This window comes from Acomys russatus, chromosome X (assembly GCF_903995435.1).
Source record: "Acomys russatus chromosome X, mAcoRus1.1, whole genome shotgun sequence".
Classification (NCBI taxonomy): domain Eukaryota; kingdom Metazoa; phylum Chordata; class Mammalia; order Rodentia; family Muridae; genus Acomys; species Acomys russatus.
This window is the reverse complement of record NC_067169.1, coordinates 120,921,735-120,948,028: the sequence shown is the minus strand read 5'-3', so window position 1 is coordinate 120,948,028 and position 26,294 is coordinate 120,921,735. Positions and strand designations below refer to the sequence as shown.

The 26,294-nt window shown below is 41.1% G+C and overlaps 1 protein-coding gene across 6 annotated transcripts in view; it reads right to left on the bottom strand.

Moving 5' to 3' along the window:
• Window positions 1-17,707, bottom strand: part of Mtmr1 (myotubularin related protein 1) — a 59,087-nt gene extending 41,380 nt beyond the window's left edge. The window contains exons 1-5 of one of the 6 annotated variants that reach the window (XM_051141728.1): window positions 17,391-17,707; window positions 13,192-13,297; window positions 5,219-5,242; window positions 4,454-4,480; window positions 2,901-2,951 (exon numbers count right to left, since the gene is read on the bottom strand). In XM_051141728.1, coding sequence (XP_050997685.1) covers window positions 2,901-2,951; window positions 4,454-4,480; window positions 5,219-5,242; window positions 13,192-13,297; window positions 17,391-17,545 — 363 coding nt within the window. In that variant the 5' untranslated portion in view covers window positions 17,546-17,707. The remainder of the gene's footprint in view (window positions 1-2,900; window positions 2,952-4,453; window positions 4,481-5,218; window positions 5,243-13,191; window positions 13,298-17,390) is intronic. The other 5 variants (XM_051141729.1, XM_051141730.1, XM_051141732.1 and 2 more) reach the window with 5 other exon arrangements.
• Window positions 17,708-26,294: the final 8,587 nt, after the last annotated feature.

Genomic DNA, 26,294 nt, shown 5'->3' with positions numbered 1-26,294 from the left:
GAAATTACCAAGCTGTATTTCACAGAACATTAATTTCCCATGAGATGTAAATAGGCTTAAAAACAAAACAAAACAAAACAAAAACAAGGAAATGCTGTGTTAGATAAAACAAATTAGGCTTTTGAAAAAAGTGAGCTAGGCTTTAGGGTGTTAAGGCACACCAAATCGGCAAGAGGGCGCTAGAGTACAGCACATGCCTCATACCTCCTTAATCAGGGAGTGCTTTTTCAGAAATACCTGTTAACACTTGGGAGGACATTCATCATTTATAACATAACATTCATAACACTCATCAGAAAACAGGTGGGCAGTGTTGATCAAGGCTATGTATGTATGTCTCTTCTACCAAGAGGACAGAAGATTACATGCTCCATCCTTTCCTTATCAAAAAGTGTTTGGTTAAAATTATATATATATATATATATATATATATATACATACATACATATACATATATATATATAGAGAGAGAAAGAGAGTATTCAATTTGAATTTTTAGTACACACTGGTTAAGACATTTTTCAACCAAAAATGTCTGTAAAATTTTGATTTTATAGTGCCAACCCCATCTTAAGATTAGTTTTAAGACTTTTATATAAACTTGACCTTCTTTTTCCTTTAATATTCAATTTTACAGTCATTCATTATACTTGTTTTGGTCAGTGGGTATCAAAACCCAAGGCCTTAAGTGTGCCTATCACTGGGCTCTGCCCTCAGCCCCATTTATAGATTTCCTTTTTACTTATATCTGATTAAAGAATATGGTTTCTACTCAATAAAACATAACCCAATACATATACCTCTAAACAATTTATTTTATAAACACTAAAATATCAACAATCTTAACAGGAACCTTATTTTGAAGGCCTGCTTTGAGTCACTATCTGGACTAGTGACAAATTTTATGGCATAATTACCAAGTGAAAAAGCTACTTTAATCAATGTCAGAGTTGTAAATTACTTCAAATGTTACATTGTTAAAGCTTACTTTAATAAGCAAATACTATAGCATATAGACTGATATTCCAAAGCTTAAATTTAAAAATAACTGAGAATAAACTGTTTTAGAATCTATAAATAGATTCTAATCACTAGCATGTGGAGGGGGTCTGGGAAGAGAAGATGCCTGTTCAGCTTTAGAGCAAGCCACATCCAACACTTTCAAGACTTCAAGCCTGGGCTAGTCAATGAAACCGTGGCAGGATGCACAAGGCTCTCAAGATAAGTAAGGAATAACTGGTCCTCTTTTTGTCCCATATTCATAGTCAAACATGACTGGAAATACTTGTACATTTTTATGAGGCATGAGTGTGTTGGTGAACGGTGAGACAAAACTGTCACTAATGATTATTAAATGTGGGATATGTTTTTAAATGATGAAAAAACATCTATCAGAATAACAAAAGAAATGACCCCAATGCTTCAGATTCTTCCATAAGAGAAAGGCTTTTTTTTTTTTTTTTTTTTTTTTTTTGAGCACAGTAGATTCCGTTTATGAAGCTGTGTTAGGAGATGGGACTCACATTTGTGCTATATTAAGCTTTTATTGCAACTACTAGGTTGCACAGGACATGATTTGACCCTTGATTTATCCAACCTATGTGCAGCACAACTTAAAGATGGAGTAAATTTGATCTCTTAAACACACCCACTGCTCTTGGTGCCTCTGCTCATAATGTTGCCCAGCCAAGTTATTCCCTGCATTCATCTCAACCTAGGTGCTTTGATTCTGAATTTCTAGCTGAGATGTACAAGTTCATGACTGTGTCCATGAGGGATCCAACCCACCCAGATGACTCTGACCTCTCCACTGTTTTTCATAAGCATGACTCTAAACTTCTGGGTACAGAACTTATGTAACAGCTGCATGCTCAAAGCAGAGATTTTCTACTTGAGTCATAAAAGATGCTTCTGGGGTCAATGAAGGAGGTGGCTCTTTACAGGTGATAGGGGACAAAGGCTAGGCTGAGCACTTGGTGCTTGCCAGGCAACACCAAAGAGATACGCTTCTACAGGATTCCCAATTTGGTTTCTATATCAATAGCAGGAAAAGCACTACTACTTCACAAATCTGGAGAACATCTTAAAGAGGAAGAAAACAGTAGGATTCTGTATTATTCTGATTAATAAAAATAAAACACATATGCTTATTACACAAGTACAAAATACCACACATACAATGAGGCCACACACAATGTAACTTTAAATTTATATTACATTATTTTATGTGTATGGGTATTTTACCTACATGTGTATGTATGTGCAGCACATGGCCAGCAGAGGGCATTGGATCACCTAGAACTGGAGTTACAGAGAGCTGTGAGCTGCTATGTGAGTGCGGGGGAATTAGAAGAGCAGCGGGTGCTTTTTGTTTGTTTGCTTCTTTTGGTTTTTTGAGACAGGATTTCTCTGTGTAGCCCTGGCTGTATTGAAATTCGCTCTGTAGATCAGGCTGGCCTTGAACGCAGAGATCTGCCTGCCTCTCAAAGTTGTGCCCTACCAGTGCTTGGCCAGCAGCCAGTGCTTTTAGCCTCAAGCCCCACCATGCAACTCTGAGTAAAGAAAAGTTTGCGTCCTTGTAAAGAACCTGTGGCATTTGTGTTTACCCCTCTAGGTCCTTGTTAAAAACACTTCATATTCTTATAGTGGTACAGGTCATGTAGCCCTGTCTTGGAAAACCAAGAAGTGTGAAAGAAACAGTTTCTAGTTGACAAAATGTTGGATAAACCAATTTTTGCAAATAATGTCATAATGAAATCTACCAAATACAGACAGGAGAGCACTGTTATAGCAGTCAAGGCAACTGGAAAGCTTTGCTTATTGCCTAGATATCTAGTATGAAATGGCTTCTAGATACACGGTCTGTAGCTACAAACAGATGAACATGTAGAACTTGCCACCTGATCAGCTTCAGCTTCAGAAGGGTAGCCATTGTGTTCTTCCGCTATCTCCTGCACAGCACCAGGTGCATGGACAAGAAAGGGCAGAGAAGAGAAAGAGAAACACGTGCAAACAGACAGGTGAAAGGACAGAATTTTTTTTTAAGAGACAGTAAGCATGTAAAAGTTGACACACCTTTTATGACTTTGCAAATCATACTTGCCCCCTTCGAGTTAAGAAAGTATTGTGTGGACGATCTATAGCACTGTCAGCCTAAAATGTAGTGTCTATTTTCTGTGATTGTGTTGTGGTAGAAAAATGAAAAGCAAACGAACATAATGGATTTCAAACAATGCACTGTCTTTATAAAACTAAGCAACACCATAGCAAATAGCAGAGAACATAACACAACATCACGTGCTTGTAGAAAATAAAGCATACCACAGAAACCACAAAAAGAGCAGTCAAGCCAAAATACAAAGGCAGTTCATAGGTCTTTAAACAGAGTAAGCACTCGCATATGCTAAAGGATTATTCTATTAGCCAGGGGTAAATTTCATTTGTATAAGTGCACATAATGCACGCTCAAGATTTTATATATAATATATACACATGTACATATGTGTACTAGTATATTATTACTCATTACTAATTAAATGCTGTGACTTCCAATCAATATCACATTACATATTTCTAACTACAGTATCAAAAGCATGCTTTAAAAAAAACCTAAAATGCCACATATCCTTCATTTTATTCTATTTGTTTAGAGGTATGCTCTTCTTAATTTCTTCATAGAATTAATTCTCTTTCGAAAGTTTAAGAATTGTACTATTAACTTACCAACTGGCGGGAAGAATGTGAATGTGTAACATGCCGGAATTATTAACTCCCTTTTACAGTCACATCAAATTTCTAATAGTGGCAATACTGAAATGGAACATTTTTGCTTTATGAACCTGGTTCTAATGGCAACAGAAGAAGTAGCAAGCTTTTGAACGCATTTACTACTTCATACATTTACAATATGGTCGATAAACTTCAGTAACTACAGAACACATTTTTATACTCAGAATGAATTTGTAGCTAACGATGAAGGCAGTGTAGGTTTTAAATGGAGCTTGTTTTGTTGAAATCTCTAAGTTTTTACATACAAAAACAACAGAAGCATTCTGTTTTTTAAATGTTAAAACAGAAAATTGATTCTGTGATTTTTAAAGTGTTAAAACAGAAAAATTAGTGATTATTCAGAGCAAATACTTAAAGTATTTCAAAATCCATGCAAGTGAAAACCAAATACTAATACTTAGCTGTGTGAATCAATGAAAGAAATTGATTCTCACAAGCCAAAAAACAAACAAAAACAAAAACAAAGTAAGACAGTAAACTTACTAGTATAGCAAGAATTTTACTAATTCTGGTGATTTCTGTACAACTTCACTGGCTTCAGTGAGGTTATAAGTTTCAAACTGAGGTAATTAAATCATACTGTGAAAATCCAGATAGTTTCTATTTAATGAAAATAGGTTAATTTTTCATTTCTGATGTTAGGAGTTAAATGCATGCAAATTACCAATCTCTGTCTTGCTTTATGAATATTCTGAAATAGAGGCAAGGAAAATCATAAGGAAAATAAAAACTACAATGCACTATAATCTGTATTTTTAAAAAATACTGATTCTTATAAATATTGCTTTAAGATTATCAATTAAACTTGTTTGGATTGAACATGCAAACACAATCATGACTTCAAGTCTTACTTAGATTGGATGGACAACAAATGGCCAGTTTTTGGTTGCTAAGTTCTTTAGCATGAGTCATGTAACAAATGTGATTAATACATACATACATATATGTGAATGTATCTAGGTAACAATAATAATCAAAGAAAGAGTCTGTCGACTCTAAAAACTTGAGGGGATATGGGGGGGGGTTCAAGGGATTGTAGCTGGGAAGGGCTGGGAGAAGGGAAGGGAGGGATGAAAATGGCATGATTCTGTTTCAATTAAAAGCCTATTTTTAAAAAGAGGCCAATGTGGGCCTAGACTTCTTATATAGCACTAGCCATGAACATCCATTGAGTCAGAATTCAAGTGTTAGGAGGAAAGCCAGTACAGCACACTGGTGGCAATATCCCCTGCCTTCACACGATTAAGAATCTGTAGCAAACAAAGCATTTGCAGTGAACACTTAAAGCTATGACACAGCAGAGCAAACTGATCAGAGTGACTCATACAAACCAGTCAGAAGGTAAAGAACATCCAAGAAACCAAGTGTTCCATGAAACACAGACATATATAAGCAGGAGGCCCATCTGCCAAAAGCCAAATATCCTTACCCTGGTATCAGGCCTCCTGAAAACCTGTTAGTTAAAATACAGAACATCATCATCATCATGGAAATGTTCTTATTGACCTGTGAAAGACGCCATTAGAGTCAACAGCCTACTCCCTAAGAAATGTTATGACCCTCTATAACATATTAATCCTTAAGGTTTCATTCAATATTAAATTAATCCTAACACACAGGTCCTGTAATTTTCAGGGAATTATCTGATTTGAACACAGATCCTTTCTGCCAAGTGCTTTCACGAGCTATTGTGAACAGGCTGCATTTCAAAAGGAAATGTGGTTTCTGTTTAGGAAACTGAAGGCATTTTCCATACAGAAGCAATGATATAAAAAAGGAGATATGCTGTTAGACCAGGCCACAAAACCAGAGAGCCCAAACTGAATCCAGAACACAACTTAGTGATATATGAATTCACTATCCTAACAGTGAGATAATCACAGACCTGAGCCTGATTTCTATTCAAATTAATTTCCGATTCATATTGGGACTCTAGGAGTAAACTCTCTGATGGTTACCCCACTGAAAGCAGGGTGCCTTCTCTGATGGACATGGCAACAAAGAGGTAGCTCCAAGGAGAAAGAGGTAGTGGCTGTCCCTGAAGAAGAAGTGAAATTATGCTTTATTTAATTGATAAACCCTAACTTCAGCAGTATTATTCCTGTGCCTGTGGCCTGTAAATGCTAACTGAACTTGCAGCCTCTGTGTGGGAAACTGCTACTCAGAAAGCTGCACCTAGGGAAAGAACCTTAGAAAAACAAACAGTTGTAACATTCTAGGGAAGACTTATAATGTTTCTGTAGTCCATTCCAAAGTCTACAATGCTAACATCCAACCACAGGATGTTGAATGAGAGATACATCACCAAAAAAGAACAATTGCCAGGTTATTAGCTTTATGGATTTACTATTGAGGGAGAAGATCATCTGAATAGGAACACAGGCCACAAAGCCATCCCTGTGTCAGCATTAACAACCTAAAAAGTGTCCAAATGAAATTATCCTCCATAATTGGACAACATTGCTCCCAGAAGGCATGAGTTCTTAAATGAAAACAGCAGTACCAGGCATGGAATACCTCCCTACAAGTCATTGCTCAGGAGGTCCCTGGTCACCAAAGTACCACAGGCTATTGCCGCTGCCTTGTACTGTTACTGTTGAAAACACCACACATTCTGGCTGTTAGAACATTAAAAAAAAATCATTCTCAAACTCACCAGTAAACTTCCTCCCCCCAGAAGGTGCTATGCAGGCTGATGGAGGGAAGAAGACATCAATGTTCTTATCTAGTACTGGACCCAGCAGACTAAAATATCAACTCACTAGAAACTATATGCCAACTGGCGCAATAGTGGCATGACTGTTAATGGAGTAGCTGAATGGTTTCTGATTGGATTTGAGGGCCGTTCCGCAGGAGGGAATTTCATTCCTGGTTCTGGAATCCTGGTCAAAATCCCCGTGGCTGTGAGTTTATACGCCCTAAGGTAGAACCTGCTATTGTCCTTTTCCTAAGTGCTGTCAATTTGCCTTTTAAGTATTTATATTTATACCCATATTAGAGAAGCTTCTCTTATTTATTTATGTATTTATTTATTTATTTTATTAATTTATTCTTGTTACATCTCAATGGTTATCCCATCCCTTGTATCCTCCCATTCCTCCCCCCCCCATTTTCCCATTATTCCCCTCTCCTATGACTGTTCCTGAGGGGGATTACGTCCCCCTATATATTCTCATAGGGTATCAAGTCTCTTCTTGGCTACCTGCTATCCTTCCTCTGAGTGCCACCAGGTCTCCCCCTCCAGGGGACATGGTCAAATGTGAGGCACCAGAGTACGTGAGAAAGTCATATCCCACTCTCCACTCAACTGTGGAGAATGTTCTGACCATTGGCTAGATCTGGGAAGGGGTTTAAAGTTTACCTCCTGTACTGTCCTTGGCTGGTGCCTTAGTTTGAGCGGGACCCCTGGGCCCAAATCTGCCTATCATATTGTTCTACTTGTAGGTTCTCTTTGCAGTGGACAATAGTCAATGGTAAGTTGTGCAACTGATCAAGGTGCTGAGAACAAGACACTAAGTGCTTGGCTCTGAATGGGACATCTATTTCACAGTCCCCCTTTCTGCCACCAAGTCCCAGGAAACATTGTGAGGAGTAGGTGGAAAGAATCTAAGAAGCAGAGGATGAGGAGTGCTGTGAAGTGCTGTCTTCTGGACATGGCATGGCTATCACACTCATGAACTCGATAACTGTGGTCATCTGCAGAAGATCTACACAAGGTAAAGCCAGCTAAAATCCTGACATAGACGTGGCAGATGATCTCCAGGCCCCACGGCATACTGACAGAGCTAAAGCAGTAGAAAACTGGTATAGGAGAATCATTCTTCATTGAAGATATGACCACTGTAGGTATCATACTCCAATTGATGGCTCCACAGCCATGTACCTAGGAGCAGCTTTACACACACATAATGCACTCTTAAAAACAAAAGGACATCCTCTGCTTCTTACATTCACTGACTTTGTGTTACTCCTTGATATAGCACCTTTAAATGGCATTTATTTAATAGCCTCTCCTTTCAGATGAAAAATAAATGTTCTCAAACTACTGCCTCCTTCTTCGCAGGCTCTGCTGGTCTAAAGTTTGTTTTTAGTTCTTCCAGTGTTTTCCGTCGGGAGGTGTTGTGTCTTATATATTCAAGCCATTTCTCTGAACATCTGATACATATGAACTTTAATTGTTTTTAGGCTAGCTGAAATAACACTATTCATGATCCCAATTCTTTGATGGGAAAAGCAAGGCACAGTTAAGAAAATTGGCCAAATTTAAAGTGGCAGAGCTAGTTAAACTATGGTATTCCTGCTCCACATTTGCTCCCCTAACAACTCTGCTTTTTTCTGGGATCTCAGAATGGGTTCTAAATAATTAACACAGAAGCCCCATGTGGATCTTTTTGCAGTACTCAGAGCATCTCTTGGTTTAGTTTGTTGAGGAAGCCAACAACATATAATCAGCCACTTCTTTTCTGCCTCTGTCTCTACTCAGCTACTCCAGCATTCTGTAGTATTTTCACATTTGTCCTGATGCTTGGTAAAGGGACAGGCAGCAAGAGATGAACACTAGAAAGAAGCCTTCACAATAATGGTTTTATGGAAATAATGCCTACTGTAGAACAAAGTAATGAGGCTGAGTCTAACAGATGACAGAACTTCTTGTCAGTGTCTTTGCTATTGGAAGAAAATCGCTGGACAGTCTGGAAAAGGATGGCGTTTTAGCCAGTTTTTATGCTTACACGGTTCTTAAGCCACTGTAAGGAAATCTCAGTAGCCCAGACAGAAGAGCATTAGGTTTGCAGGGGCGTGCCTCAAAGTCTCGTGAGTATGTTTTTCTCTTGCTCCCTTTGCTTCTCTCCTAAAATGAACCCTTTCAGATACACATAGAAGTTTATCTCATTCTTGACTTGGATTCTGTTGTAAGCCAGAGAAGACAGGAGTGCCTTTAAGTCAGGAGGAGCCTAGGTTGTCTCCCACTGTAGGCCTTGGGAATTTCATTTTCTATACTTGGAAAACAGCACTGCATGTTTGTAGTCAATAGAATTTTCTTTAGATTCATCCCAGCTGAGGAGTATATCAGTAGTTTTTTTAATTGCTGAACAATATTCTAATCACTCTGATAGCTATGTAGTGGTATATCTTCATGGCTTTAATTGGCAAGTCTAGTGGTGATGAAGAACTTTTCATGAGCTTCTCTGCCATCTGCATGAGCTACTTTGGTGAAAGGCCTCATGACTTTTGTCCATTTTTACTGTTAGGTTTTGTGTATTCTTTATGTACTCTGGATATCAGTGTTTATCATGTATGAAGTTTCTAAATATACCCTCTCCTACTTTGTAACTTGTCAATTTTGGGGTACTGAGACCCCCCCCCAGCCAGTTTTTCTTCAGTACTTTAGACTTCAAGTTGTTCTTACATTATTTATAGACAATTTTCAGGTATTTTAGTTATATTCAGTGTGAAAAAGAAAAATAGTTTTATTTTACCTTTGCAGAGGAGCAAGTCTCAACATTGTTAAAAAGTAATTCTTTTTCTTGGATGATCATCTTTTCTCATCTATTAAGTGATTTAAAACTGGACAGCTATTGCTCAAACAGATAGTAATGGGGCTTTGCAAAAACACTTTTATGGGGCATACTATAGTTTCAATTCTTCACATCTCCCTCCTATATCTGCCTCCCTTGTTAACTGTCCCATGTAGGCATCTGAGTCTGAAGCCTAGATTAATAATTAAGTCATGAAGCCAGGTTTTCAGACACAGATTATAACCGTGAATCCCTGTTTCATAGGCTCACACCCAATTCAGAAACATGACCTGAGTCCTAACTTGAGCCTAATTAAATGTTCCCCATATACTGTTTCTCCCTTCCCTCTAAAGCCCTTCTAGAAATCTCTGTTGAGAATTCAGAGATTAATACGTTATTCTGGTGCAATAATCACTAGTTTTCTTCCCTAAATAATCTAAACTAAAAAAAAAGAAGAACATTTGTATAAAGTCATCCCAATTTTCTTTTTTTTTGTAGTTTAGACTATTTAAAGAAGAAATCTAGGCAGTACTGTGTACACAATGCTAAGAGGAACAAAAAGACAGCAGAGGGACAGAAAAGTGATGAGGATGATGATGAGGATGATGATGATGATGATGCCAGATCCAGAAGAAGCAAGATGGTCACACAGTAGACTACTTGGCAGAAGGCAGACCAGAATCAAGTTCTTTTGAACGAAACATAATTGAAAAGCATTCTAGAAACAAAGTCATTTAGACACTTGAAATCTGACCATAACCCTTTCAGCCTTACAATCAAGGAAAGCCTAATGACTATACAAGGTCACACACTGAGAGATTATACAAGGTCTCATAGCTCGCCAGCACTGTTTGGACTACTCCATAAAAGTCCCTCTTCCTGGTCAAGATGTGCTTTCTAAATACTGGAAGCTATCATTACTTGTGTCATTTCCACAGAGTCCTTAGAAATAGTTCACTATAATTTCTAACTATATTACTCTATCTAATTTATGAAAATTGCAGACAGATCATAGTGTTAATTTAATAAATTCAAGGGCATGAATTTTAAATGGTGTCTTTATTAATTCTTTGAGAATTTCATACAATGTAATTTGATCGTATTCCTAAGACAACCCCCAGATTTGTTTCTTTATATTGGCCTAGTTAAATAAAAGCAATTGAGTTGGTAAGGGGAGGATAAACAAAAGAAACATTCTACTACATTTCTTTTAATGATGTAAGAGTTAGGATTATCAGGATAATCTTTAGGGTGGCTTGGTATTTAATACCAAATAATAATAAGTAAGCATTTATTAACTAGTACTGTCTACCCTTTTAGCTACGACAATGCCTGGCAAATACCTGTCATTTCACAATTCTACCTCCACGAGTTGAGCTTGCTGTCACTGAATACCATTTGTGTTAATATTTGTCTTTCCATGTGCATAAGAACTATAGACAACCAGCTATGGCAGAGTACTCCCATACTCCCAGAACTCCAGAGGGAAGAGCCATGAAGATTTAGAGTTTGAGGGGAAAAGAGGGGAGAAGGGACAGGAAAAAAGGGGAGAGGAAGGAACAGAAGAGGAAAGAGGCGAGGAAAGGACTGGAAGAAAGAAGAGATTAGGGAATGAGAGGGGAACAGAAAGAAGACAGGGGAGAAGGGAGAAGAGAGAAAAGAAGGGAAAGGGGAAAGGAAGAGCTAGGAAGGAGAGAGGGAAGAAGGGAAAGGAAATCTGACAGGAAAGGAATAGAGAGGGAAGGCACTTGAAAGAAGGGAAGGGACAAGAGGGAAGGGCAGTAGGGAGGAGAGAGAAGTCAGCACCAATCTGTATGGGCTTTAAATAAGACATTTACACAATAGATAATTTCAAATCTTTTCTATCAATGACTACAATTTCATTCCTTCTGAAATTGTATCTGGGTCTTTAGAACCAACTCCATGTCTCCTATGCCAGAGGGTCTCCAGTGCCCAAAATGGTTACTCTTTTAGTCATAGCATGTACAACAGTTTGTGTAGTTTAGGAATATTTTGTGCTTTTATTACTGAAATTTGTTTCTTTGGAGAACTTAATGCCAATTTTATAAATTTAGTTATAAAACATGCTGTCTTACATAATCCATCAAAAGCTTTGACTATGATCTGATGTAGGGACTTAAACTTCAATTTCCAAAATATATGAAAACCTTATTATTTTGTACCTATTAAACCATTCTAACATGAACTGATTTTGCTATACAAAAGTTGTAAATAGATTAAAATTGATAAAACTTAGTTATTTCATGTTAAATATCCAGCCAACATAGTCAACATTCAGTCTTGTTTGCTATCATGTGTTTTAGTGTTTTGAGACATGGTCTTATACTGTAGCCCATGTTAGCAGTGAACTCAGTTTGTCATCCAAGTTGGCCTTGAACTAGAGTTGATCCTCCTGCCTCAGCTTCCTAAGTGCTGAGATTCTGGAGTATGCCACCACTGGCTGTATTCACTCTTTCCAAGAACCGGCATGACACATTAAGTCATAATGAAAATTTTACAGTTAAGTTATAATTGGTAACAAAGAAAAGCACTCCAGAGTATGCATGCTTTCCTCTGATGACAGGGGTCCTTGAGTAGGCAGTTTCAGGTAAAGTGGAGGGCAACAGGCTACCTAGGACTAGTGGCATCTGTGGAGTGGCTTCCTACCTAGGTTTTAAAGTCCAAGAGCATCAGGCTCCCCTTTGCCACCATGCATGAAAATCACAAATCAGGGACACTATTATGAGATATACTGTCAGTCTTTGAGTGGCAGGTTATTCTATTTCTACTACCTTTGGTAAGCATAATCAATGGCAACTGTTGTCTTGGTGAAGTGAGACAGCACAAGAGCAAATGTCAACTACAGGTGCTGGAGTGTGTTTCTCATCTTATGCTATGATCCAACAAGGGAAGGTTGTTAAAAGTCCTCAACAAGGAGCAGTTATAAAGAAGCATGTTGCCTGAAGCTCCTGAACGTTGTGAGATTTGCCATCTTCTGAGAGCTATTCACTGATAACAGAATGTATTCCATGTATGCTTGGGAAATATTATTCACCCATTTTTATCAGAAAAAACAAGTAAACACAAAGAAAATATCAATACAGTTTCACTTAGTGTATCTGCTAACAGCTTATTGGAATAAAAATGTTAGCTTGTAACCTGAACAAAGATGAGCAGTTGAGATTTTTGCAATAACTATTTATTGAGTATCTATTAAGATCTAGGATAGTGCTAGAAACCAGTCTATACCAACAAGAAGCATCTCACTCTTAACCTTAGACTATGCAGGAAATCCAACTTTTAAGACAAAAGTTACTCACTCCAGTAAGGTCTAAAAATGAGGCTGCCTCATTCTGAGCTCTGTAAATGGTTAGAATTGTAGTCTCCATGCTAATGATGAATACTCAAATACGAAAGTAAAGGGTTGCTCATCCAGGTATGATTTTTACACAAAACAATAACAAAGAAAGCAAACACGTTTATTTTTGTTTGCCTGCTGTTAAATGGGTATCTCACTCTGTACCCTACCACGGCCTCAAAGGCTCTCTGTAGACAATAGGCTGGCCTTAAACTCCCCTGTAAGTGCTGGTGTCACAAGCACGCATTATTATGCCCACTAAACATTTCTCATAAAGCAAGAGATTAATTTTTTAATTGATCAAAACCCTAGGACAATATTTTTCTGTCAGTTATAAAACTATAACCACAAAAAAGAGAAATAGGTAATTTTTTCCTCTATATTTCAGATTGAATATCAGAGAACCTTCGTCCTCACCCCCTCAAAGGGCAATTAAACAGGGGGCCAAAAGGCTCGTGGGAACTAAAACTACAAAGCTTCTTGGCTACTTATATACCAATGATGAATTAAACACTCAGTGTCACTTACCTTGTAATCTCTGGACACGTTTTCTGATGTCACTGAACCTGAAATCTGACTAGAAATTGTAGCAGCTATAAGCTGTTTACACCATTCAACATGTGACCCTGTAGGACTAAAAAAAATAGCGTGGTTAAAAGTCTTTAGAAACAGACTCCAAATGAGAAAAGTATGTCCTGGTTAGGAATATTTAGATATAGATATTATATTTTTAAAGTCTCTCATGTACAGCCAAGGCTGGCCTCAATTCACAATGTAGCGGAGGCTAGCCTTGAACTCCTTATCCTCCAGCCTCCACCTCCCAAGTGCTAAAACTATAGACATGCACCACTATGTCTTAAACTATTTGGTTGACTTTCTACCTAATATAAGAATCAATAATAGACGAAACAGAGTATAAGATCAGGTTCCAGGTTAGTTCTAGTTAAATCACTCAACCTTTTAAAAAATGTTTAAGATTGTAGGTGTTGGGACTGGAGAGATGGCTCAGTGGTTACAAGCACTTGGCACCTCTTTAGAGGACCCAAGTTCATATTCCAATTGTCCAGGAGGCAGTTCACAACTTTGAGTCCAGTCCCCAAGGATCCAATGCCCTCTTCTGGCCTCTGTGGGCACCAGGCATGCACATGGTGAGCTAAAGGCAGTACCCCAAATGGTGGGATATTGCTTCAATATGAAAACACAATAGTACAAAGAAAATGGAACCCCCTGATAGTTTAAAAGACAGCCTTACCCAGCCTCCCAGTGACCCATTTCATAGAAAAGAAAACTGAGCTTCCAGGTTAGTCCATGGTCACATGACTGGTGAGTGGTTAGCCTGTGCTCATCTGACCTAATAGACTACATAGGCAAACTACGAAGTAACAGATTTAAAACTTGCCCTCAGGAGCCAGGCTCCTCTCCAGAGCTGTCAAAACAGGGGAAAAAATCAAACAAGAGGGCAAAACACTTAGGACTGTTTGCCTTGAAGTTAACTTTCATCTGGAAACAAAACAAAACATCACCAATGACATTGACACTCTTGTGTTTGAAGGACAGAACACCTAATTGTAGTCTCTGATTAAGGTGGTCCAGTCTTTATGGCTGAAAATATATGTAAAATATTTGCTGAGTAAGTAGAAATTTCTATGCTATACTAAGATTCCATGATCCTAGTAGAAGTTAAAACTATCACAATTTCTAAAGGGCTGGAGGAAAAGGAGGAAACATCCCTTCCTCGTGTGTGCGTGTGTGTGCGTGTGTGCGTGCGTGCGTGCGTGCGTGCGTGCGTGCGTGCGTGTGTGTGTTGAGATGCCCCTGCGCTGGGATTAAATGTTGGTGGCCCTGTTACTGCCTGTTCCTTTCCTTTGTGTTTTTGTTTTTTGTTATTGTTGTTATTTTGAGACAGTCTTATTCTGCAGTGTAGGCTTGCCTGCAACTTACTATATTTACCACAGTATTGGCCTTGTATATGCAGTAATCCTTCTGATTTCTCTTGAGTGCAGTGTTTATTGGTATAGACTACAACACCAAGCTTCCTTTTTTTTTTTTTTTTTTCAGTACCCATCACCGACTACAAATACATAAAATCAACCAGAGGAAATCAACTGCTGACTAGATCCCACCTTGCCTTCTTTCAACAAGCCACTTCTCTTTACTTTGCAGACTTGCAATCCACAGCTTCCTGGCACTGAACCACCTTTTCCTGTCCTCCTTCACAGAAGAATTGCCCAGGTAGTCTCAGGATTCCTTTTGGATCCTTGCTATATGGGTGTACCACGGGACTTCTAGAGGCCTATTCCTATCACTTTGAAGAACACACAAGATAAATAAAATGAGATGTTTTTAAAGACACAAGCACAAGAGATAGGGAGCTCTAACAACACTGTTTCAAAGGTTGTCCTTGGCTCCAATTGTGCCCATTCCTATCTCTTCCTCTCTGGAGTGATCTGTGAACTGAAATAGCTCCTTTGTGGCTTAAAGTTGACTGTGCTGTTTTGAGAAAGGGGTGGGTTTATTGTTGTTGACATGTTTTGGCCGTCTGTAACAGGAAGTGGCCTGCTTCAGAGTAGCTACACAGAGTGGTATAATGGGCTAGCCACCAGGAGGTCTGGGCTCAAGTCCTGTTTCTGTCACCAACTAGATCTGTGACCTGTAGGAAGCCACATCCTCTCACAGGACCACAGCTTCTTCTCTAAGAGAAGTGAAATACTCTGAAGACTATGAGGGCCTCAAGGTTCATGGAACACATCCAAGACAAGCTCACAGAGACAGACTTCCCTAAAGGAAAGCACGCATGGCTGCGTGTGCAGGTATCCCAACTGAGCTCTCTTTTCTCCTTGCTTGTTATATGGTGCAACTGCCTTCCATGCTCAACTGGCCTTTTCCCGTGAGGAAAGGCAGCTATGCTTTAAACTGATTCCCTTTAAATCTGTTTTAGAAGCTTGGTTTTTCCAAGCTGGACTCTTGTGGGCACAATGCCCACATCCTTCTCAAATTCCTGTGTCTTCCTCCTGCCTTACAAACTAGAGTCCCAGATAGATGTCAAAGACTTCCTGGTTCAGGCTACAAAACATACTAGATTTAGTGTGGTCCCCAAGAATCTGAATTTTCATTTGACTGACATCAGATGGTTCTGATGCAGGTGAAGAGAATCACACACATCCTGAGAAGGGAGGATAGCACAGCTTAATAGGAAGACAGTCTGGCTGTTCTCAAAGGCACCAGGCCATCTCTGACATCCCCAAATTAAGTTCTGCGTGTCTACATGACCAACACATAGTGGGTCACTACTAAGACTGTAGTATATACAGAGCTTTTGAAAAATACAAACTCCTGGGCCTTCCCTAAACCTCCCAAATCAACATCCTTGAGGGTGGGACCTGGTCACTTGTAGTTCCTAATAAACATTGAATGAGTATATCTTTCAGCTACTTTAATGATTCAGATCTATGCTGCCACCTGAATATACTTCTGTATAAAGGGGAAAAAAGGAACTGTGCCCTTCAAAGTGTAAAGAACTGGAAATACACAATTATATTTACCAATAAATTGCACTTAACACATGCAATTTCGATTATCAGCCTTAGAGACAAAGTCATAGTGGGTACTTTATGAATGGATAAGAACTCAGGTGTTGCGGGGCGTGGTGGCGAACGCCTTTAATCCCAGCACTCGGGAGGCAGAGGCAGGCGGATCGCTGTGAGTTCGAGGCCAGCCTGGTCTACAAAGTGAGTCCAGGATGGCCAAGGCTACACAGAGAAACCCTGTCTCGAAAAACCAAAAAAAAAGAACTCACGTGTTGCTGGATGCTTTCCATGGTTCCAAGGGATGTCTTAGCTGTGGCTAGTTTTTAGTGAAGCCTATTACTCAATGGTTAGTGTACTAAAACATACTGTAAGTACACTGAGCTACAAAGGTGAGACAGTATTGCTTGGTGTTCCTTTGCCTGTCTTTGGAAACTCCCAAAAGTTCAGCACACTGGAATGACTAAGACAGCTAAAACCCACTGAGCTACATCTCAGCTGTATGTTGCCCAAGTGTCTAAGTGGGGAAACTGGATGTTCCAGCCACCTCTTGTCGTTATCAGTCTGGGCGGTGGCCTTTTCCCAATTGGGCATGACAGGTATGCCTTGAACTGACATATTTAAATCTACCTTAGAAGTAGGAGACTCAGGAACCCAATGAAAAAAAAAAAAAAAAAGAAACTGTGCTCTTCAAAATGTAAAGAACTGAAAGTACACAATTGTATTCATGCCTCGTGAGCATTATGGAAGTGGTCCGTCTCAGTTTTTCAAATCTGTGTATCTTTATGACCATCTGCAACAGTTCTGCTGCCTATGGAGTCTCGCCTCCCAGTCTCCACCCCAAGCAGCGCAGTAGCAGCTGAACTGGATCTTAAAATCCCACAATTTAGACAAGAAGGTGACACTAAAAAGAAGCCAAGCAACGCCCCCTCCCTCAGGTATCCCCATGGAGCAGTACGCTCTGGCGCAGGTTTAACAGCTGTGAAGCAAAGAGCGGTTGAGCTCGCTGGGCGGAAGTGAGCAGGTGCCCAATCCCCGGCAAGTCCTAGGGCAGCTGCCCTAGATCGGGACAGGGAAGGCTAGAGGTGGCAGCGGAGGGGCCGCCAACCCCCGCCTCGGCTCCGCTCCAGACCGAGAGCTAGGAGGGGACTCTGGGCCTTGAGCTGGGCACCGAGAGGCTGTGGCATCCAGGGCCCTACTTACCTGTCCAGGGTCTCCATGCTGGGGTGTCGGGAGCTGGCCGAGGCGCCCCCTACAACCCGAGGGGCTCTCCAGCCAGCTGCTGGCCCTGGACCGGGGCCCCCAGCGCCCTCGCAGCCCGTCGCCGCCGCGGCCGCCGCCGCCAACGGCCTGTCCATGATGCGTCAAGCCCGGCGCCTCCGGTGAACTGCAGTCCCGAGTACAGCAGCGGCCTGCCAGGCTCTGTGACCCGCCCCCTGCCGCCCTGCTCCACCGCTCGGCCACTCGCGTCAGGCGGCCGCCGCCATTAGCTGTCACCTGGCGGCCCCGCGTTACCCACAAGGCCACGCGCGCGCGCGCGCGGGGGCAGGGGGGCGGGGTCGATGCGGGGAGGGCGGTACGTGGCGCCTGGGGCCACACTGTCCTAACAACAGCTGCCCGCCCACCTGCCTGGCCCAAGAACAAGAGGTTGGCCAGCCCAGAACACACCCCTCCTCCCCACTAGCCCTGCTTGAGCAATAAGGACACTACATCCTCTGAGGTTTGGAAACTGCAAGGTGGTTCTGCATGACGGGTGATTTGCTCTACAGACAAACCCAGTACACTGTGGACACATGGGGTTTTTAAAAAAGGCAGCCAAGGAAGTTCTCTACTTGAAAATTATTTTTTACCCTTCTCAGTTTTGGGTTCCAGGGGAGTTTCTGGGTGGGGGCATCCTGGGGTCCTTAAGTGCTGTTAGACATCTTAAGCATAAACAATTCCATTGGGGTTTGTTGTTGATTTTAGTTTTTGCAATTCCCACTCTGTTCTTCTCCCTACCGTACTCTCCCCCAGTCCAACTCCACAAATCCACCTCCCAGCCATCTGTAGGGCAACCACATGTTCCAAAGACGCCCTCAGAACTTCCGCCCTTGCTTTATGTTAAGTTTAACATTTCACTTCTGTTATGAAAATCATCACTATGAAAATCAAACCAATATCTGATGAATCTAGGACATTTATTTCCTAGGATAGACTTACTACCTGTTCATTTTGCTTTGGTTCAGTACCAAGAACTTCTCTCCTGGCTCTGTCTGATTGTGTTGTACATGGATACAGGATCGAGAACCTTTTGCCTGTGGTTGCATTAGACATGAACAGGAGACCTCTGACCCAGATCTGACTAAGGGCATATAAAGGAAGTACTTATGTCCCTAATTAAAGAAAGACCTGGCCAGCCGGGCGTGGTGGCGCACGCCTTTAATCCCAGCACTCGGGAGGCAGAGGCAGGCGGATCGCTGTGAGTTCGAGGCCAGCCTGGTCTACAAAGTGAGTCCAGGACAGCCAAGGCTACACAGAGAAACCCTGTCTCAAAAAACAAAACAAAACAAAAAAAATAATGATAAAGAAAGACCTGGCCATAAAGTAACCCATGTCCATACCAGCTCTAATAATCATCTTACATCCAAGAGATGGTAATCAGGAGTAAAGTAACATTTTCAGGCACAGTGGAAAATCATCTTCAAGTGTCTAGGTCTCAAAGTTTGTTTTGTTTGTTTGACAGGGTCTCACTATGTAGCCCTTGTTGGCCTGGAATTCACTATGTAGACCAGGCTGGCTTCAAACATGCTGCAAATTTCCTCCATCTGCCAAGTCGAGCAACTACAAGCATGCATTATTAGGTGGTATCGAATAGCCACATTTTCTTCAAATTTCCAGGTTGGCTTCCTAACTTCCTGGTATATGATGATGGAGACTTTGGGTGATCTTCTTGGTCCTAAAGGCAAAAGGCCCTGATCAGAATAGATTAGTGTCATCATGAAGAACACCATATGCTCCCACAATTCTTAAAACTAAAAACTCAACAGAGAGTGTCTTAGTTAGCTTTAACTGTCAACCTGACACAGCCTGGAGTAGCCCAAGAAGGGAGTCTCATTTGAAGGATTACCCAGATCAGACTGGCCCATCATAAACTTATGTAGGAGGGCCCAGGCCACTGTGGGCAGCACCATTCCCTAGGCAGGTGGGCCTGAGCTGTATAAAAATGCTAGCTAAGCATGAACCTATGAGTAAGCTACTTCTTTCTTCCCAAAGGGGAGAGAATTTTGCATGGAATAGCCAATAGGGCTGCTCTTAGGTTCTGACCTTTACTTCCTTCAGAGATGGACCATGAACTGGAAGTGTATGCCAAATAAACCTTTGCTTTTGGCCAGGATTTTTTCCACAGCAACATGAAATCAAACTAAAGTGGCTAATAGTATACTCAGTATAAGAGATAGTGCTTAGCATGCATGAGGTTCTTTAAAAAACCATGTAAATACACAGAGGGCACAGCAAGAAGGCAGCCGGCCATCTATAAGTTCAGAAGAGATACCTCACAAGAAACCAGCCTGCTCAGAATCTTAATCTTAAGACTCTTCAACTCAGAACTGTAAGAAAATCAAAACCTGTTGTTTAGGACCCTACCCCCACCCTTGCAGTCAGGCACGGTGGTACACACCTATAATCCCAGCACTCTGGGAGACAGAGGCAGGTGGATCTCTGAGCTGGAGGCTAGCCTGGTCTACAAAACAAGCTCAGGACATCCAAGACTACACAGAGAAACTCTGTCTCAAAAAAACCAACCAAACAAAAAAGACAACCCCCCCCCAAATCTGTAGCATTTTAAAAAGGCAGTCCAAGGAAACAAAACACCCACTTTTTATTAGCATATGTAAGATATCATTTTTTATTCTTTGAGAGTTCCATTCATCATAGAATGTATTTCAATCATATTCACACCACACTACTCCCATCAAGTTTCCCCATACCCTCCCTATTAGTATATATTAGTTACACTGCGAGTTTCATGATGGCACTCCTATGTGTGCACATAAGGTATTCTGATCATATTCATTTCCTCTATTGTCCTTTCTTATTTCCCTTCCCGTCTCTCTCCTTACCCCTTTCACACTGCCAAGAGTTCTTCTTTTACTTTCATGTCCCTACCTTACCTTGACTTCCACATACGGAGCTCTTTGTCTTTGTGAGGGTAGCTTATTTCACAGAATGTGATGCTCTCCAGTTCTACCCAACTTCCTGAAAATGACATGGTTTCATTCTTCTTTACGATTAAGTACAACTCCATGGTCTATATATGGCACATTTTCTTCATCCATTCATGTGTTTTCAAGTTGGCTTTGAGACTAGAGCAATAATGAATACGGACTTGCAGGTGTCTCTGTTGCAAACTGACTTTGCATCTTTTAAGTGTATTCCCAGGGGCACTATAGTTGGGTCATATGGCAGTTCTGTTTTCAGTTTTTTGAGGAAGTTCTGCACTGATTTCCTTAGTTACTGAACCAGTTTACACAGTAGGATTTAATGGTTGCTTCCCCCTTCCACGTTTGCTAGCATTTGATGTCTTTTTTTTTTTTTATGGTATCCATTCTTACTAGAATAAAATGACATCTCAGAGTAGTTTTAAATTGCATTTCTCTGATAAGGATGAGCACAGTGATGCACTTGCCCTTCCTGCCAGAACCACTGTCCTCCAACATGAACGGGCTAGGGGCATTGAGACTTCTGTTGCCTGGACCCACTCAGCTACAGTGCTGCCTTAGTTCACCCTGCCTTAGCTAAGTTCTCAAATTCTGCCAGGAATAGACAGAGCACTTTGATCCCCTGGCTGCTGCTATGGCCTCTTGACTGGCTTAGGCTGAGACCAATGCAGGCAGGAGTTTTACCCAAAGGAAAGGAATAAAGCAGGCTCTGGGGGAAAACAGAATAAATGTGTCAAGTGCCCAGATTTTTTGCAAAGTTGAACCTACAAGACACACACACACACACACATAATTGCTTTATGTTTTATATTAACTTACCAAAATAATCTCAGTTTTGTTGGGTAATTGTTCCTGTGGCAAAAATATCTAAGAAAATAAAGAAGAAACAGTTTATTTTGGTTCATGATTTCAGGTGACTCAGTCCATAGTCACTTGCCTCCGTTGTGTCTACACCTGAGGTAACACAGGACACTTTTATTGAAAGTATATATGATGGCACAAGACTGCATATCTCATGGTGGTCAGGAAGGAAGGTGGGTGGTGAAAAGCAGAGGAAGTGGGAGGAGGAGAGGAAGGGGGCAGAGAGATGATCACAAACACAGTGGCCTACTTCCTCCAACTTCTCCCCAGCTCCTAAAGTTCCAAATACTCATGGGGTATTTAGGTATGAATCTGTGAGAATAGAAATCCACAGGTGCACTTAGAGTATTTGTGGTACAGTCAGTTCCTATAGGTCTCATCTCTGAACACTGTTTCTTTGGGGACTAAGCCTCCAAAACATGACTTTTGTAGAATATTTTACATCCAAATTGTCAACAGCTCTCACCACAGAGAAGATAAGAGATAGTTTATTCTGGAGCTAAATATGGGTGACCATGGCCCAGGAACACAGATTTGGGTTACCACAAATGCCATGTTCCAATTTGGAAGCAGTTTTTCTAGTAGCAGAGTGAAGAAAGTCATAAATAAGGACATTAAAGAACATTGGTGGAAACACCAGGTAGGCAGGTAAAAGCCTTCACGTGCTATCTGACAATATCCTTTACTTTTTGCTTGGTTAGAAAACTAGTCCTCTGTTTATACATTCCAAAGGAAAAGTGGCACTCTGTGCATCCGGAATGATTTGTTAATGGTCACAAAGATGAATGTTAGGTCCTGTACAGAGGAGGGCAATAGATGGTTACTTAGAAGGCAAAAGAAGACCAAAGATAATTTGGCTCTGGGCTTGCAACACTCCAAACAATCATTGACATCCTAATCAGTTAATCAGCCTTGCAGAAGTTTCATTTAAAGGTGCAGGGTCTTTCCAGGAACTTTTGTTCACAAAAGCTTAACATTCATTTACTCTCTCCCTCTCCCTCCTCTCCTTTCCCTCCTCTCCCCCTCTCCCTCCTTCTCCCTCCTCTCCTCCTCTCCTAGCTCTCCTTCCCACTACTCTCTCCCCCTTGTTCCTTCTCCCCCTCTCCCTGCCCCCTCTCTCTTCTCTCTCTCTTTCCCTCTTTCTCCCTTCTTCCTCTCTCTTCTCCCACTCCCTTTCCCTGTCTCTTCTTGCTGTCTTCGCCATCTCTCTTTTCCCTCTCTTCTCCCTCTCTGCTGGTAACTGGTAACTGCCTACATGTCTTGAGGCCTTCCCCTCTAGTAACTTAACTGCCTACGTATCCTCAAGGAATAGAATGCCTCACTAACTGCTCCCCCTGGCAATCTTAGGACATTAGCTCACAGCCCACTGCTGCCAAATTAAAATTCTCACACATCCAGTTGTTTTTCATGTAATCTAGATAAATATATTTCCCATGTGGAACCTATTTTTAAATTAAAATATAATTACATAATTTTCTTACTTCCTCCCTCCAGTCCTTCCCGTGTCCCCCTCCTAACACCTTCACCAATTCATGATCTCCTTTTCTTTGTTATACATATACATATGCATAAATATACACACATATGCTGAGTTCATTTAGTGTTGCTTATATGTATGCAATTTCATGACTGACTAGTTCACTTTGGAGATCTAATTGAGGATCTTTCTGTGGAAAAGATTAATTCTCCTTCTTTCAGCAGTCCTTAGGTGTCTGTAGTTTTTTGTCTCATGGTGGAGATGGGGCTCCATGAGATTGTCCCTTCCAGTCAGCCTGTCTGTTGATGTTCTCCTTGTTCAGGTTTTGTTTAGATTATACTGTTGAGATACCATGTGTGAAGCTTCTCTCCTTCTCTGCCATTTCTTTCTTTCTTTCTTTCTTTCTTTTTTGTTTTTTGTTTTTTCAAGACAGGGTTTCTCTGCGTAGCCTTGGTTGTCCTCGACTCACTTTGTAGACCAGGCTGGCCTCGAACTCACAGAGATCCACCTGCCTCTGCCTCCCGAGTGCTGGGATTAAAGGCCTGCACCACCATGCCTGGCTTCTCTGCCATTTCTAAGAGACAGTGTCACAGAATATTTTTTGGTCCTCTGGCTCTTATGATCTTTCTACCTCTCTTTTGTGAGACTCCCTGAGCCCTAGGTTCAGGAGTTGTGTGTATATGCATCAATTGGGGCTGAGCACATCCTTATCAGTCAGAAAGCTATTGTGAATATCTAGAAAATGTATCCAATATCTGCTTACCATAGAGATGGCAAACACTATCACTTTCAAAGGTTCCAAACATTTTCTGTGCTTTGGACACCTATGCCTGTAGAGTTAAATTTTGCTACAGAGAAAGAACGCTTAGATATATAAGCCTTATTCCTGATTACACCTCTGGATTATCTTTCTATATTTGCCACTCTTATCTTTTTTAAGACAGGGTTTCTTTGTGTAGCCCTGGCTGTCCTGGAACTCACTCCGTAGACCAGGCTGACCTCAAACTCATGGATCTGCCTGCCTCTGCCTCCCAAGTGCTGAGATTAAAAGTGTGCACCACCACTCACCTAGCTTGTCACTCTTGCTGATAAGATGCAACAAGAAGGATTTAATTTGGTTCACAGTTTGGCGTTGGAAATGCATAGTAGCAGGATGGTGAGGAAACTGGTTATGGTGAATCTATAGTCAGGAAGCAGAGATGACTTTTTCAAAGATGTCAGTGCTCAGCTAGCTTTCTCCAATTTATTTAGCTTGGAATCCTGAGCACATGGAATTGGGGCATACACATGAAGGATGAGTCTTCCATTCTTAGCTAATACTCTCTTTAAAAAAAAAAAAAAAAACTCCGTCATTGTGTAAATTTTCCTGAGGAGATGAACAAGTGTCTTTTCATCTCAGGCAGGGAGCTAATGATGGCCAAAGAAAGCATTGACCTTAGAGAACTTAGAGAAGCATGGGCAACTTATGGGCATCAGAAACACCGATGAAAACATGTTGCATTCTCCCTCAACAACCTTTGACTGCCTGTGTAGCCCCAGAGTGAGGAAGGTATAAGGAGCCCCTCTCTCCTAGCAAGCATTCACTGCTGACATAGTTTCGTGGTGGGTGGGACCTTGTGAACCCTCACCTGAACTTCAGTTAATGGGCCTCAATCTTGTGAAGCAATGATATGTCCTGAGAGCTCAAGAAGGCAATAGCCATGTCATGCTTGGAAGAGATTGTTCCACAGCACTCTACACCCTTCCTGCAGTCCCCTATTCCAAGGCATTCTCTGAGCGTTTGAATGGAGTGATGTGCATGTCCCATTTAGGGCTTCACACTTAACTCAGGAGGCAAAAGCCAGCAGATTTCTGTGAGTTTGAGGATAGCCTGGTCAACAGAGTGAGTTCTAGGATAGCCAAGGCTACACAGAGAAATGCTGCCTCAAAAAAACCAACCAACTGACCGACAAAACCCTCTTATTCTAAGTACTTTGACAAGTTATAGGTCTCTGCTCAGTGCAAAAGGAAGCTTCTCTGACAACAGATGATAGCAGAAATAACCCGTGGGCATAAAAACTAATATTTGAAATACAATTTAACAGGCACATCATGTCAATTCAGTAAAACAGCAGTAGTTTTCCCAATAGGACCTAAGTTCTCCCATGCCATTGGGCTTCTGACTAGGCTTACAGTACCAGATGTGATTTCCATACTGTGGAGCAGCTCTCAAATTCCAGCAGAAAGCAATCTGTGTGCCAATAATAGTCATGACATGATTAGGCCAACAGGTGCATCTTGCCTGTCATGTTGGTAGAGTGTCAAACAGAGGCTAAAACTAAGTATAATTGCTGTTGGCTTTTGTACCCCAGAAATTTTCACAACTCCTTCTAGCTCTGTGAAATGTGCTAGTGAAAAGTTTTCAGCTCAACCCTAGTCAGATTTTTCCATGTCCTATAGCAAAGTATGTGATGTCTTCAGCAACAGGGTCTTATAGTGTAGTCTAGGTGGGTAGCCAACAACAGTGGCAATAAACTGTATTGATTTGGGGTGGGGCTCTCTAGCCGGCAATTCCTAGGTATGTAGTGCATTTCTGGCTTGGGTGTTCTTATTTTACAATCTTATAGCTTCTGGGAGCCTATGTGAACTGACATCCCATGCTGATGCGTTTGGATGCACTTGCATGTCTTTCAGCTTCTATTCTAAGTAAAACACTCAAAGTAGTGCATAATCTATGAAATGAAGCCTTTTGGTAAAGAGTGGGCAGGCTTCCTGAAGGCCCACCACCCCCATCAGTAAAGTTGGAGTTGATCTTAGGAGTCAGACGCTAGAGGAATACTAAAGAGAAAAATGTTAGTAGTGAGTATAGGAGACAGAAAGTTTTCAGGCAGTTAGATGGGGGACCACGGAAACACACAGTTCTTTCTTGGCCAGAAGACAAGGTTCTATCAGCAGTTTTGTTCAGGACAGAGAATGGAAATGGTTCAGCCTGAGGAACCAGTTTGTAACCTTTTGCTGTTGATATTATTTTCTTTTTTCCTGTTCTTTTGCATAGAAACCTAATGAGCACAGCTTCCTAGATGCTCTATGTAATCAGATACTCCATTGGTCGTGAAAACTGCATCCCAGAAACTAGTCAAGTCACCATGATGAAGGGGTGCATGGACACCTTCTGGGCGGCTGGTCCAACTAGGCCAATGTTGGTATCTCAAACAAGTAATTTCAAGGACAATTTACTTCCTTAGTGAAAGGAAAAGGAGCCTATCTTACCCTTACACAGAAGCCCCTCAGTGATAATCCTTTTTTCAGGGGCTTGTCCTGATATGATGGAGCCCTGCCTCCTTGCTCTCTATAATGAAACTTATTTGTAAACAGTTTATTTTCTTTCATTTTATGGTTTAAAATTTGCATACAATATATTTTGATCATATTCTTTCTCTACCCTAAAAAACCCAACCCAAACCAACACAAACAAAGAATAGGAACATACACACAAAAATTTAGCCCATTTGTGTTGACCAACGACTTCTGAACGTGAAGCCTCACCTGTAGTGTAGTTGATACACACAGTATCAGTCCATTGAAGAAAAC